The sequence below is a fragment of the Erpetoichthys calabaricus genome, chromosome 7 (genome assembly GCF_900747795.2).
Source record: "Erpetoichthys calabaricus chromosome 7, fErpCal1.3, whole genome shotgun sequence".
Taxonomy (NCBI): Eukaryota; Metazoa; Chordata; class Cladistia; order Polypteriformes; family Polypteridae; genus Erpetoichthys; species Erpetoichthys calabaricus.
This window is the reverse complement of record NC_041400.2, coordinates 166,829,996-166,844,753: the sequence shown is the minus strand read 5'-3', so window position 1 is coordinate 166,844,753 and position 14,758 is coordinate 166,829,996. Positions and strand designations below refer to the sequence as shown.

The 14,758-nt window shown below is 41.5% G+C and overlaps 1 protein-coding gene across 3 annotated transcripts in view; it reads right to left on the bottom strand.

The window, feature by feature from the left end:
- The window catches only part of hexb (hexosaminidase B (beta polypeptide)), a 64,181-nt gene that overhangs the window by 5,964 nt on the left and 43,459 nt on the right, over nt 1-14,758 (bottom strand). Inside the window, exons 10-12 of one of the 3 annotated variants that reach the window (XR_007935370.1) lie at nt 14,334-14,406; nt 9,096-9,270; nt 3,028-3,211 (exon numbers count right to left, since the gene is read on the bottom strand). Coding sequence is in view for 2 of the 3 variants with exons in the window: in XM_028805677.2 (XP_028661510.2) it covers nt 3,028-3,211; nt 14,334-14,406 (257 nt within the window). In the remaining variant the exon portion in view is untranslated. The remainder of the gene's footprint in view (nt 1-3,027; nt 3,212-9,095; nt 9,271-14,333; nt 14,407-14,758) is intronic. The other 2 variants (XM_028805678.2, XM_028805677.2) reach the window with 2 other exon arrangements.

Genomic DNA, 14,758 nt, shown 5'->3' with positions numbered 1-14,758 from the left:
GCTTTTATTTTTCTTTATTCATCTGTCACTCCAGCACATCAAACGAACACGTTGCACCACAAATGTTCTATGACCGTATAGCTAGGAAGGAGAGTGCATCTTTTAAATGAGGAGAATATCAAGAAAAAGGGTGGAGGGCTTCATAGAAAACAAACTGGAGCCCCACCATGAGTGAGGGGTCACCTCAGTGATGATGAGGAGTGTGATGGTGACTGCTGATACTGTCAACTGTTCAGGTTAGGCGCAGTGTATAAAAGTGAAATCACTGCTGTCATTCGGCTATTTCAGAGTAAAGTCTTGCTGTTCAGTAAGCAGGTCCTTTATTGGGACGAACCTGTGGCAGTGTGACAATTCCCAGCAGGGGCTGATGGAAGGATGCCTTGACCAGTGCACAGGTTAAAAAAAGATGGAGATCAGAGGAACAGTGCAGAGCTGCTACGTTTCCACACACAATGTCTAAGGCTATGTCTCCACTACTACATTTTCATTAAAAACAGATTTAAAACAAAAACCATCTCTGTCTACACTTGTGTTTTTGCATCATTTTCAAAAGTATCTCCACGTAAACTAAAATGGCTTAAAGTGCATAAGATGTAGCTGTATAAGACACCCTGGGCATGTGTGCATTGGCAAAAACAGGAAGAGGAAGTGTCCTCCTTGAAGGGATGATTACACCACCAGTCATGGTATTTATCACAACACCGTAGCGGCCAGTAAATTATTTGTCTTTTGTGCATGTATGCCACATTTCAACTGCATAAAATGCAATTCTGATGCATAAAGGAAAGCAACACAACAAACAGCCTGAAAATGAACTCCTTTATGTGCACTACATTGGAATCTGGTTTTCTGTCAAGGAATGAGATGTTGTGATGACCAGGATCCAATCAGAGAAGGGCCACGTAGTAAGCTTCAATAAATCAGAGCACAATTAGAGTCTGCCTTTTCAAAACGATGTTTTCAGTGGCCATTTACAGAAATACACGACTCGGGAAAACATTTTCAAAAGTCTCTGTGTTTGGGGGTTAAACAGGGCAGGGTAGTGAAAGGCAAAAATGAAGACTAATGTCTGCGGTTTAAAATGCAAATATATTAGTGTGGACCAAGCCTAAGTCAGGGGTCTCCAACTGCAGTCCTGGGGCCTCATGTATAACGCCGTGCGTAGAACTCACACTATAACATGGCATAAGCACAAAAGCGGGAATGTGCGTACGCACAGAAAAATCCAGATGCAGGAATCTGTACGTACGCAAACTTTCACGTTCTTCCACTACATAAATCACGATCAGCGTGAAAAGTAACGCATGTGCACGCGCCTTCTGTCCCGCCCCAACTCCTCCCAGAATTACGCCTCTTTGAATATGCAAATCAATATAAATAGCCTTCTGAGAAAAGACACTCTATGTCACTCGATCAACTTCCTTTTGTTGTTTATACCACTGTTTAAACCAACAAATAGCACATTTTTCCTTGCCTCCACTTGGTATTCGCTGAAATTATTCTATTTTCCCCCGTGCTTTTGCCATTGCCTTTTCACAGAACGCTGAGCTTAAGAGCTATTTATATTGATTTGCATATTCAAAGAGTTGTAATTCTGGGAGGAGTTTGGGGAGTGGCAGCAGGCGCGTGCACGTGCGTTACTTTTCACACTGACCGGGATTAATGTAGCGGAAGAACGTGGAAGTTGACGAACACACAGATTTATGCATCTGGATTTTTTTGTGCGTATGAACATTTCCGCTTTTGTCCATACATCATGTTATAGTGTGAATTCTACGCACGGCATTATGCATGAGACTCCTGGTCTGGAGTTGTAGACCCCTGACTTAAATACATGTGCAAATTTCCAAATTGTATTTATAAAATACATTTTAAAACATTGTTAACCAAAGTGACTTACATACAGTATAAAAGGCGAGAAAGAGACAGTACAAGTTACAAACATATGATAATTAGCACAGACACAAAACAAGAGGAAACAAAAATAAAGACATGCATCTGGACCAGGGGGCTCTGGAGGGCTGCTGTAGCTGCAGGTTTTCATTCTGACCCTTTTCTTAATCTGTGAGCAGCGTTTGCTGCTAATTAACTCTTTGCCTAGTTGCAACTGACTTGATTTTAGAAGGTTTAGTTTAAATAAGACTGTTCAGACAACTCCAGTTTTTATGTAAATACCCTCAATTTAATGTTAAAAGCTCTTAGTCTCATTTCAAAACCAGTATGCTCGGCCAGTCGAGCCACACTATTAGCAGTTGTGCCACTTATGGACTGCACTGTACACTGTAACTGGTACTGCGCTGTCAGATACTTCAAAGATTTCTGCACATCACTGTTGGGTTCTTTTTTCCTGGTTTTCTGTGGTGGCATCCAGTGCCACTGCCATCTTGTCAGAGCACTCGACGCCTTGTTTGTTGCTGAGCTAGTGATGGCTGCTACTTCTACTGACGAGTCCCGCTGCATTAAATCTTCTAGGATGGCCAATCAAAACAGAACTGGATCAATGGAGCACATTTAAGTGCTGTAAAATGCCCATGTGGACTCTCTGGTCTTTTGACCTTGGAGTCTCCTACAACATGGCTGTCAACCTCAGCAGTAATAGGCTATTCACCAGGTCTGGGGTTTGACCCCCCTGCTCTAGAGGTTTATTTTCTCCAGCTTTCTGCCGGCTGGAGTTTTTTGGTTTTCTCCCTGGGAATCGGTTCATGGTATCCTAACCCCATAGCACTACATTGAAGAACCCAAAATAACAAAACCTGAAAAATGCATCAACAGGAGAGACCATAACTGTCTGTCTGTGCCAATGCATGGCTTTCTGTGAGGAGGTCTGATGTTGCTGACTGTTATCAAATTTGGAAGGCTGAGGCGAGAGAAGAGCTAAATGTTTAAAAGAACTGCTTCAGAGTTTACGGGTGACACTTTGAGCAGAGCAGTGGTCTCATGACAGTTCTACTTACGTAACTACGAGCTCTTCTAAGACTAAAGCCGCTTATAACAGAGGAATAAAAAAAAAAGACAAACCCAACACACCGTTGAAACTGCGTGGATCAACTTTGTAGATCTGCTGCCAGTCTTGCCCGTAAGAGATGACGTTGAGGTACCAAGGAGATGAAAGAAGAGTTTGAAAGCCAGCAGCAGTAACAGCTGCCATTTCCATCTTGTACTGTTGGTCGCCGCTGCCCTTCCATACATGAACAACTGTGTCTAACTTTAACTAGAGACAGAAAGTGAACAACGGGGTTTATGTGCACTTGTTATGAAAGGCAGGTATTTTCATGACAGATCAAGCCATGTGCCATCATTTCAATCCCAAATTAAATGCTTGCACTTCAATCAGTCCTTCCAGTCATCTCCTATTTGGCCTTGTGACTCCACTAAACTGGTGACATTAAAAAGCGTTAAGAGTTAAAATACTTACAACCAGAACAGGCCTCCCTCCATAAATGGTGATACAAACATTTCTGTGATTTCTATTGCATCCATATTGCAAACTCCATGCTATATTGTGTGTCTAACTGAAAAGAAGCCAATGAAAACTTTGCAAAGTGCAAACATAAAGGGACAGATTTATTGACTGAATTTAACGCACTGAATTTTGACTGAAAATAAGTATTTGGTCACCTACAAACAAGCAAGATTTCTGGCTCTCACAGACCTGTAACTTCTATAAGAGGCTCCTCTGTCCTCCACTCGTTACCTGTATTAATGGCACCTGTTTGAACTCGTTATCAATATAAAAGACACCTGTCCACAGCCTCAAACAGTCACACTCCAAACTCCACTATGGCCAAGACCAAAGAGCTGTCAAAGGACACCAGAAACAAACGTGTAGACCTGCACCAGGCTGGGAAGACTGAATCTGCAATAGGTAAGCAGCTTGGTGTGAAGAAATCAAGTGTGGGAGCAATTATTAGAAAATGGAAGACACACAAGACCACTGATAACCTCCCTCGATCTGGGACTGCACGTAAGATCTCACCCCATGGGGTCAAAATGATCACAAGAACGGTGAGCAAAAATCCCAGAACCACACGGGGGGACCTAGTGAATGATCTGCAGAGAGCTGGGACCAAAGTAACAAAGGATACCATCAGTAACACACTACGCCGTCAGGGACTCAAATCCTGCAGTGCCAGACGTGTCCCCCTGCTTAAGCCAGTACATGTGCAGGCCCGTCTGAAGTTTGCTACAGAGCATTTGGATGATCCAGAAGAGGGTACTTTTTTTCTTCTTCCCATTGTATTTTCCCATTCCAAATACAGTGATCCCTCGCTATATCGCGCTTCGTCTTTCGCGGCTTCACTCCATCGCGGATTTTAAATGTAAGCATATGAGAATATATATCGCAGATTTTTCACTGCTTCGCGGATGTCTGTGGTCTACAGTACATGTGCTTCCTCAGTTGATTTGCCCATTTGAATTCAAACAAGGGACGCTATTGGCGGATGGCTGAGAAGCTACCCAATCAGAGCCTTCGGTTAAGTTCCTGCATGCTGCTGATTGGCTCAGCGACGGAGTGCTGCATTAACCAGGAAGTCTAATCTCACTCATTCAGCATTAACGCACGTTACTGCTACTGCTGCAGGAGCCGTATCCAAGCGCCAACAGAAGATGCAAATGATTGCAGAAAAGGTAAAAGTTTTGGATATGTTGAAGGAAGGAAAGAGCTACACCGCTGCAAGACACCATTACAGCATCAATGAGTCCACGATTCTTTTTATTTAAAAAGGAGGAAAAGAATATAAGATCTACAGCCGCAGTGTCCTTTAACCAGGGTTCAAAACGAGTTGCAAGTGGACGTGATAAGGCAGTAGTCTGGATGGAATCTGCTTTAGGGATTTGGATTGAAGAGTGCTGGAAGAAGAACAACGGCGGTGCTACACAGTCGCCTGAAGAGGCTCCTTTAGAAGAGCTGTAACGCTATCCTTTGTAGTGCAGTAAAATGAAACTCATCGTTATTGGACAAGTCATCGTGTCATTGTTGGTGAGTAACCATAATTAATTATTTACGTACAGTACTTATAACATGTACATAGTTTAGTGTCACTGTACACACATTTTACTGTATACAATTTTTCTTGCATTGTACGTATTTATTGCTGGTGGCCTGTCTGTCGTAATGGCTGTAACATATGTGATATCGGAGACACTCGATATCTTTAAAATAATATTTAGGTTTTACTGTATGTAAACTGTGTTTACATACATAATTTCAATGAATCTTACCTAATATCTAAGAGAATACAAAGGGTTTATGCTGTATAATTGTGCGTGAAATGTTTATAATAGTGTGGGAGAGTTTGTAAGGGCTTAAAATATATAAAAATAACCATATGAACATATGGTTTCTACTTCGCGGATTTTCTTATTTCGCGGGTGGCTCGGGAATGCAACCCCCGCGATGGAGGAGGGATTACCGTACTTTTTTTCCACCATAATTTGCAAATACATTCTACAAAAATCAGACAATGTGATTTTCTGGATTTTTTTTTTTCTCATTTTGTCTCTTATAGTTGAGAGAGGCCTGTAATTTTCATCATAGGTATACCTCATCTTTTTAAGTGGGAGAACTTGCACAATTGGTGGCTGACTAAATACTGTTTTGCCCCACTGTATCAGATGTGTTTTTTTTATTGCATATGTTTTCATGGTGGACTTTAAACTTGGTAAACTAGCTAAGATGTCGAGGGCTGTGTGAGATAATACAGGGAGGTGGGTGCGGACATAAAGTAACACGTTTAAAGGGGACTCCATTAACTGTTGTTCTAACAAATGACTTGCTGTTGCAAGTGTGCTGATGAACTGTCCTAGAGATTCTTGTCCCATCTTCAGGCTGTCCTGGATGTAAAACAGTCTAACATTCTTACACATTAAAAATATTGACAGCTCATTCCCTTTAACATCTATCACATGTTATATCTGGCAGGAATCATTCTGCCTCACTTCTTTCCCATTGGCACTTATAGGTTATAATGGGCAGCCGGGACACCTCTGTAAGGGAAGGACCGGGGGAAGAAGCTTGGACGGGGCAATAATTCCCCTGGGACGACAGAGGGCAGCAGCACCCCCGATTTGCTATAGTGCCATGGGGGTGTGTGGAGAACGGTTGAGCCCTCCTGTGCAGGACTGCCATCACACACAGAAGTGCAGCCAGAAGGTGATCATGGAACAGCTGGAGCACTTCTAGGTGGTCTATAAAAGGAGACAGCTGCCACAACTCAGGCAGCCAGAGTCGGGTGGAAGGAGGAGTGGAGGCAGCTAAGAAAGAGGAAGAAGGGACGGAGTATTGTGTGCTGGTGCTTATGTACTGTGCTGTAGAGAGCAGGGTGAAACGCTCCCCAATTACAAATAAAAGGTGTGTTGTGTGCCAAAGTCGTGGTGTCTGTCTGTAATCCGGGCTTCTTTCACAAGGTTTATGAATTCAGATGGTTTGAGGAACACTCAATAGCCTTTCCACTGGTATTAACTGATCTTATACGAGCCTCAACTACAACATCTGAATATAACTCAACTCCTGCACCATGAGCAATGGTGGTCAACAGAGTGAGTGACAAGATGAGCATAATGTTTTTATTTAACAAGTTTTGATAGAACTTCACCAACCAACTTAAATAAATAAGGTTCATACATAAAATGAAGTTTACTAACAGCCACTGCCAAGTTCATACCAAGAATGTCTGTAAGGTAGATGGTACAATGCCATACACAAGAATGTATAATCAGCATATCAATTGATATCATGAAAAGACCCTAAGAAATGAGAGTTAGTCCCGCCATGCAGAATGCCATGCAGAAAGTGATGACACTAAGAGAAGGTAAGCACAGATCCTGGCTTTACAACAGTCTTAAAACAAAAGTGCATATCTGAAATATACGTAGAAATAGCTAAAAGATCATAATACTCATGACGTATAAACATTGTCGGCTCCACCATCAGTACTCAATGTTAGTCATACAGCTGGATTAGGCAGGCTTGAAAAAGGAATGGACTAACAGAAGGATGTGAATGTGAGTGTCCCACCATGGCTGGCCTAAGGATGAAATGCTGAATGATGGGCCTGCTGCTTCAATGGCGCTGAAGAGTGTGTGGCTTTACAATGGGAAGAAGAACGTCAATTCTGATCATAAGTGTTAAAGAGATGAGAACACAACACATTTACCCTGGGACTCTCCAAACCAGAGGTCCCATTTAAATGAAGGCTTTGTTTTTTTTAACAAGTGCACTGGTTTGTTTGTAAAGATGGTAAAAAGGAGACAAACAATTAAAGCAGTTTACTGGACAGCAGCACAGAAAGGTTTCCTCCTGACAGCATGGCCACAACTCAGAGAATTGCACTAATATTTGGCTATTTCCTACAGAACATTTAACAGTCTAAACAGAAAATGTGAGAGTTTTGATAAATAAAATCTTTCAAAGAAAAGAAAAAAAAACAACAACTCGCTGATCTCTGTGGCTCTCTGAACCGAACTGGAGTCGCTTGCTAACGTTTGACTGTTTTTATTGTATGTTCATTTTATGAAATGCTGTACATGTTTGATTAGATTGTGCTTTGATCTTGGAATGTGTCCCAGTAGTGAAAGAGTGAATTTATCCTTTAGGTGGAAGCACAGAACGGATGCAAGACGACTCGTACTCTTAAAGGCGTGTATTTCAAGTTCAGTCCTGACCTGTCCAGCCCACTGTGGCTGAATATTCTCATCTCGTACCTTAATTAAGTAAGCTGCTATTCCCCAGATTCTATGTTGGGTGCTAATACAGAAATGATAAAACTGGGTTTGCTAAATTTGAATTGGACTATGGCTACCATGTACAGTAAGTGCATTACATTGGAATTGTATTTTTCCCTCTTTTAATTTTGATTATGATGAAAATATTTAAAAGCAACATGATTTCCATTTTGATTTTCCAGGTGTTCTAGTTATTTAAGCAGTTCTTGACAACTGCTTAACTGCAGACACAGACACTAGTGGGTCTGACAGAGTAAATGTTAATTTATGTAACTCTTGGTCAAAGAATAAGATCATCAACCCTTGACACAAAGTAAAATGAAAAACAAGGAAGCCAAATAGGTATGAAAAAAACAGATGTATATTGAATAACTTCTTTAAAATGAACTTGAAACTAAAACTTTACTATTAAGTATTGGTGCAACAGTGACAAAAAGATCTAACATGATTTAAATAAAAGCACTGCATATGAGATTTTATTTTAAATGTTTCAGTGGTCAACTTTAAGAAATGTATGTACAGTGTGAGATATGGCCGGCCATTCATCCTGGCCAATACCCCCAGGCCGCCAGATGGAGCCCTCCTTGCAGCATGGAGGTGCTCCGAATGCCAGCAGGGAATTATGGACAACGGAGTTTTTATGCACAGCCCTGCCTGCTACCATGGGGGCCGTCAGGAGTCGCTGCAGGGAGGCCCAAGGACATGTATTTCCCCTTTAACCCGGAAGTACGTCTTAGTCACAGCGACAGAGGAAATGACGTACTTCTGGGATGAAAAAGAAGAGTTTTGATCTGACCCGGAAGTGCTGAGAAGTCACACGGACTGAGGGTTCAGAAGCGCTTCCGGGTCAAGGATTATAAAGGACTCTGGGAAATCCCAGACAGGCGAGCTGAGTTGGGAGGCAGGGTGGCTAAGCGTCTGGGAGTGGAGGATTGTTTATTGTGTATTGTTTATTAGAGTATTGTGGAGTGGTGGTGTTTTGTGCATAGTATTATTATAATACAGTAAATAATTATTGGGACTTTTTACCTGGTGTCTGATGCATTGTCTGAGGGTTCAAGGGAGCGAGAGCACCCCCCTATCTGTCACAACAGTTATAACAGAGGTATTTGTGATTTAGTGAAGGTCTGCAATAAGACATTTGTTGTGGTAACCTAATCAAAGTTAACTTTTACTGTTTAAGGAAAAGACAAAATGGATTTTGTGTTTCATTTTGTGTGCCATTCAGCACTTTTGAGCTGATTTGTTGAAAGCACACAATTATTTTGTGCATTTCTATACAAATATAAAACTTTCATACTATTAGGTTTTCAAATTACATTTCAAGTACACCATTAAATAATCTTAAAAGATAAAGCAAATCTACTAACCATTAAATTTAAGAGGCTCAACTCTGTAGTATTTCTGCCAGTCCTGCCCATAGCTAATGTAATCTAGGTACCAGGGTGCCGACAGGATGGTGGGAAACCCAGCTGACGTCACCTTATTCAGCTCTTCCTCAACTTTGTTTTCCATCCAAACTTCAACTACGGCATCAGGTCTGAGCTGCAAAGATTAGAAGGCAGGAGGTACTGCTACATTACAAAAATGCTGAGCAGCACTTAAATTAGGAAACTATGTAATTACACTTGAGTATTTTATATTGCTTTAGTGGCTATGGCTGATTTCAGGGTTGACAGACATGTCAAATATCTGGCATGTTCCAAATTTAAACTGTTCCTGCCCTAAAGGACAATACATTTTTATATAAAACTTAATTAATAAAAAAAACACAATGATGTCCACCTTCTAAAGTCCGTCATGTTATACACATATCCCTCCATGATTAGCCTCCTACTCACTTTGCTTTTATTTCTTTTTCGATGAGTTAGTGTTGTTCAAAGAAACAATAAGTCTGACTTCCATCACTTGAGATGGCTTTCAAATCTAGCATATAGCAAAAATTAAAGTTACCTTTTACTAACTGCTCAGTAAGAGTCGGACGAGTTTCTACCTGTGGTTCCTGCAATTTGTTTTAATGTCTCTCTTTAAAATGTTGGTACAAAAAAATGGCAGAAATTTCATTTTACAATAAAATGAAATGTTCAGATCAGTATAAACATCTGTTAAATTAAGGCTCACAAACTTGGTCCTAGGCTAAGAAACGTAGCCGCTGGTTTTTGTAAGCACAAAGGAAATCTTGACGTGAATAAGCAATAATTATTAACAAAGCCTGCTTATTCTGAAAGATCTGTCAAGATTTAGCGGTTTTTAAATTGCTATTTTTTAGCTGCATTACAAGGGACAGCAACTTCTTCCATGTGTCAAGAGTTTTCCGTGTGAAAGCCTTTCAGGATCTTAAGTACCCTCCATCTGTCAACCAGCCCTTTAAAACAGCTTAGTTGAAAACAAGAGCTGATTTCAATGTTTATCACTCAAATTCCTTCAGGTTTTACCTCTCCTCTCTTCATAATGGTGAACATTTCTATTAAGTTAACTCTTACTCTCTGTTGGCTTATGCCAGAATGATTCACGTCCTTCCATTTTTCCTCATATTTCATAGTATTGAGTCCTTTTTTTTTTTTAAAAGCACTGTTGGAATTGCCTATTGGCCAAACTTCAGATATCCAGATGTGGTTTGTGACCTTGGAACGGTAGACAGATTTTGTGAGCACTTTGAAGAAGAATACCTCTAATGAAGTTAGAACTGGAAATCAGGCCGATTTTTAACATGTACCCATATGGACTAAAGTACTGGGACACACCTCTTAATTGTTGAATTCAGGTGTTTCAATCTGACCCTCAAGCACCTAGCCATGCAGTCTCCATGTATGAACATATGTGAAACAGAACGAGTCATTCTGAAGAACTCGGTGACTTCACGCATGGTACTCTGATAGGATGCCACCTTTGCCATAAGACGGTTCATGAAATTTCTTCCCTGCTGGATATTCCAGTCAACTGAAAGAGGTATTATTGGAAGGTGGAAGCTTTTAGGAACAACAGCAACCCAGCCACAATGCGGAAGAACACATTAAGTCATAGAGCAGGGTCAATGACTGCTAAGGTGCCTGGTGTATAAAGGTTGCCAATGCTCTGCTGATTCCATAGCTGAAGAGTTCTAAACTTCCACTGGCATTAATGTAAGCACAAAAACTGTGTAGGGAGCGTCATGGAATGAGCTGAACAGCTGCACGCAAGGCTCACGTCACCAAGTGCAATGCCATGAGTCGGAAGGAGTGGTGGAAACGTGTTCTATGGTGTGACGAATCACGTTTCTCTGTTTGGCAGTCAGATGGGCGAGTCTGGGTTTGGCGGATGCCGGACTCCACCATGAGGAGGGATAATGGCATGGGGCTGTTTTTCAGGGTTTGGCCGAGACCCCTTACTTCCAGTGAGGGACAATCTTAATACTTCCTCATGCCAAGACATTGTGGACAACTCTATGCTTCCAACTTTGTGGAAAGAGGTTGGGGAAGGCCCTTTTCTATTCCACCATGACTGTGCCTCAGTGCTCAAAGCAAAGTCCATAAAGACATGGTTGGATGAGTTTGGTGTGGAAGAACTTGAATGGCCCATACAGAGCCCTGACCTCCACCCCACATCTTTGGGATGAACTGGAATGGAGATTGTGAGCCAGGCCTTCTTGTCCAACATCACTGCCTGACCTCATAAATGCTCTACTGAATGAATGGGCACAAATTCCCACAGAAACGCTCCAAAATCTTGTTGAAAGCCTTCCAAGAAGAGTGTAAGTTGTTAAAGCTGCAAAGGTTGGACCAACTCCATATTAAAGGGTATGTATTTGAAAGCAATGTCATTAAAGTCCTTGTTGATGTAATGGTCAGGTGTCCTAACGCATCTATTTGTTACAGTCAGACTCACCCCCACATACAGTAACTCTTGATTGACAGTGGTCATGCTCTTCAGCGCTCGGGTTTACGCCCATGTAGAGGCCCCCCGAGTGCCAGTATATTTACTGTCCCATATTAGGTGCTGTTCGGTGGGAATTTTTACTTTTTTCTTTTTTTAATTTTTACAGGTGGAAAATATAGTCAATGCAATGTGAATCTGAGTTACAAAGGAGAGAAGTCCAACACTTATTTAAATATTCAGCATTTTTAGAAATAAAGGGTCTGGCATTTGAAAGAGTACTTTCTAATAACCACAAGGGGGCTCCGCCCCCTGCTCGCTTCGCTCGCCTACCCCCGGCGTTGGGTATCCTGAAATACATTAGTCGAGCTTGTTCGTTTTGGAGCCGTGCCCGCTTTGCCCGCGGCATTTCAGACGCGCGTTGTAGGCGCCTGCGTTCATTGATTTTTATCCAGGCGGGCTCGTGTTTGTATATCCGTCAGTCGAGCTCGTTCGTTTTGAACCCGTGCCTGCTTTGCTTCCGCAGTTTCAGACGTGCGTTGTAGGCGCCTGCGTTCATTGATCTTATCCAGGTGGGCTCGTGTTTGTATCGTTGAGCTGTATTGTGTTTGAATTTGGTGTAAAGCGTTCAGCGGTTTGTACAATCCCAAGCAGCACATTATTCCTAACTTCACTCCGCAGTAGTGCCACTCACAATATGGTGGTGACGCCTGCGCCTTCGCTCCGCAGTAGTGCCACTCACAATATGGCGGTGACGCCTGCGCCTTTCGTACTATCTTTGTGGACCTGTGGGGCCTCCGTAGCCTCTCACGTTTGACTCTGGGGTGCAGCGCAGAATCCTCTTTTCTGTGTGGTTGTGTCGTTAGTGGTAGCTATGGGCACGTTGTTGCTTCATTTCTCATTCACGTTAGATGAGCTCTTTCGTTCTTGGGCTGTGACTCCTTCGTTCGCGGTGGATACGACTTCGCTTGCGGTTTATGGAACGCGCGCCTGCGCAGTACGTCTCATGGTCCCATCGCCGTGTCCCTGCGTCCATATTCGGTGTATTCTCGGTTAGTAATATGGATGCTACCACCGGGAGAGTTCTGGACTAATAATAGATTATCCATAAGAACTGCCATGCTAGAGCATAAGACGTTTCCTGAACAACAGGAGGTCATTTGGTTCATCAGTGGGTGTGTTTGGTTAGCTAATAGCGAAGCTGTTCTAATACATCATTGGGATATTTTTTTCTGCTGCAACTGCAGGATTTGGTAGTCCGTTCCAGATTCCCAAAACCCTGTGTGCATTTCCCTCCTTCGGCCTTAAATGCACTTGCCCTTAATTTACATCAGTGTCTTTGAGTATGGTGTTTACTGTCTAAGTGAAAGAATTCTGCTGGATCAACTTTACCAATATCTTTGAGAATTCTGATGACTTGGATTAGATTAAACACACAGCCCTCTCTTCTCAAAACTGAAAAGGTTTAATTCTCTGTCAGAACAGGGCTTGTCCTTTAGTACTGGGATGCACTTGGTTGCTTTTTTTCTGCACGGTGTTAACAACATAATGTTGCTCAAAACTTTACCTGATATGCCAATGTAGTCTGGCAGCACGTTGACAACGCAGCATGAGAAAGATCAGGGATATGAACTCTATGTGGTATTAATTTGCTCAATAGTGGTCAGTCCCTGTCATGGAAGCGATCCTAGGATTTTATGGTGGAAACCAGTGATGCCAGAAGCTGCCAAGTTTAAGAAAGGACTTTAATTTACAGTTTACCGGATAGCATCCTGATATTACTGTAATGCAGAGACTAGCCAAGAAGGTGATACGTGCAGCAGGGGCTAGTGATCACCACATTAGTGTGGGAGTTAGGTAAATCCATAAGGTTTAGACTGTGTCAAAGACGGTTTGGCAAACTATTCAATGACTCAAGCAAGGCAGGCATAATATCAAGCCATTCTCAAAAAAGCTGAAGAAATGTTGATCTTGAATGTGGAGATAAATGATTGGGGAAAGAAGGCTTTGAGGAGCTGCAGTGGATCCACTCTCCTCAATGGAGGCAGTACTGGAAACATAACAGTGGCCAATGCTACTGTGTTAATTATAAAGCTCTGTAGTGACATGCAGGTATGCACTAAAAATATAGCAGTAACACAAATTGTTTTACTTTGCCAAATTCATCCCTTTTTGGTTTCACAAAGGAGAGTGGAGTTATGTTTGTTAAATGACCTGCAACCGTAAATCAGACACATCTGGAAAGCAACGGAATACATGGATTACACAATGGAGCTATGTGTAACTTCCCGTGTAACGTGTAACAGTTATTTCCCAAAACTGTTATAGCATGATAATAAAATAAAAGCCTCCTTGTCGTTGTGTTGTCTCTTGGCTAAGATATGGCTAGACTGTAAACCTTAACTATGCAAGGTTCAATGCCCAAAATCCTAATCAAGTCAATTAGACTTCCTGTAATTCCATGTCTTTAGTAAAATTGCTTTGTGTAGCTGCTGCTTTGGAATGATGAGGAGCTCTCAAAATCTACACTGTTTACTTCTTTAAAGAAAAAAATGGCTAATGAAGCTAAAAGCATTTTAAATAGATTAGATGAGTAAATGATTTCAAGCCTACTGGAACAGAGCCAGAAATCTGAAGAAAATCATGACCAGGAGATGCCCCAAAAGATTTTAAAATCTTGAAAGTCAATCATGCAATCATTTAGAAAAATGAAATAAAAGACCATTTTTAATCATTATAGCAGCACGCTTACTTACCTTTACATTATTATCAAACACTTCTTGCCAAACCATATATCCTTTTCCAGTTTGGGCAACAATGTCCAAAATCCTAATATCAATAGATATAACAGTAGTTAGCAGGCTGCACTATGCCTCCTTGTAAACGAGACTACAAAGTAACACATTTAAGTATCTGTACAAAAAGCGTTTGAGGTACAGGCATTGAGAAAAAAATGTGGTCATGTGATTTAAATTTAAACACAGTCGGACTATTTTGCTGAAATTTCAGTTATTGCATTTAAATATTGTGGTCAGAAAAACTAAAATATGCTGTTGTAGTCTCTGACTTGTTTGGCTTCTATGAACACCCTAACTCTACAGTATAGTATTGCATGAAGGGTTTTTGGAATTAACAGCTACAGGAGCTCAGACAAGATTTCATCAGACAAGGTTATACCCTC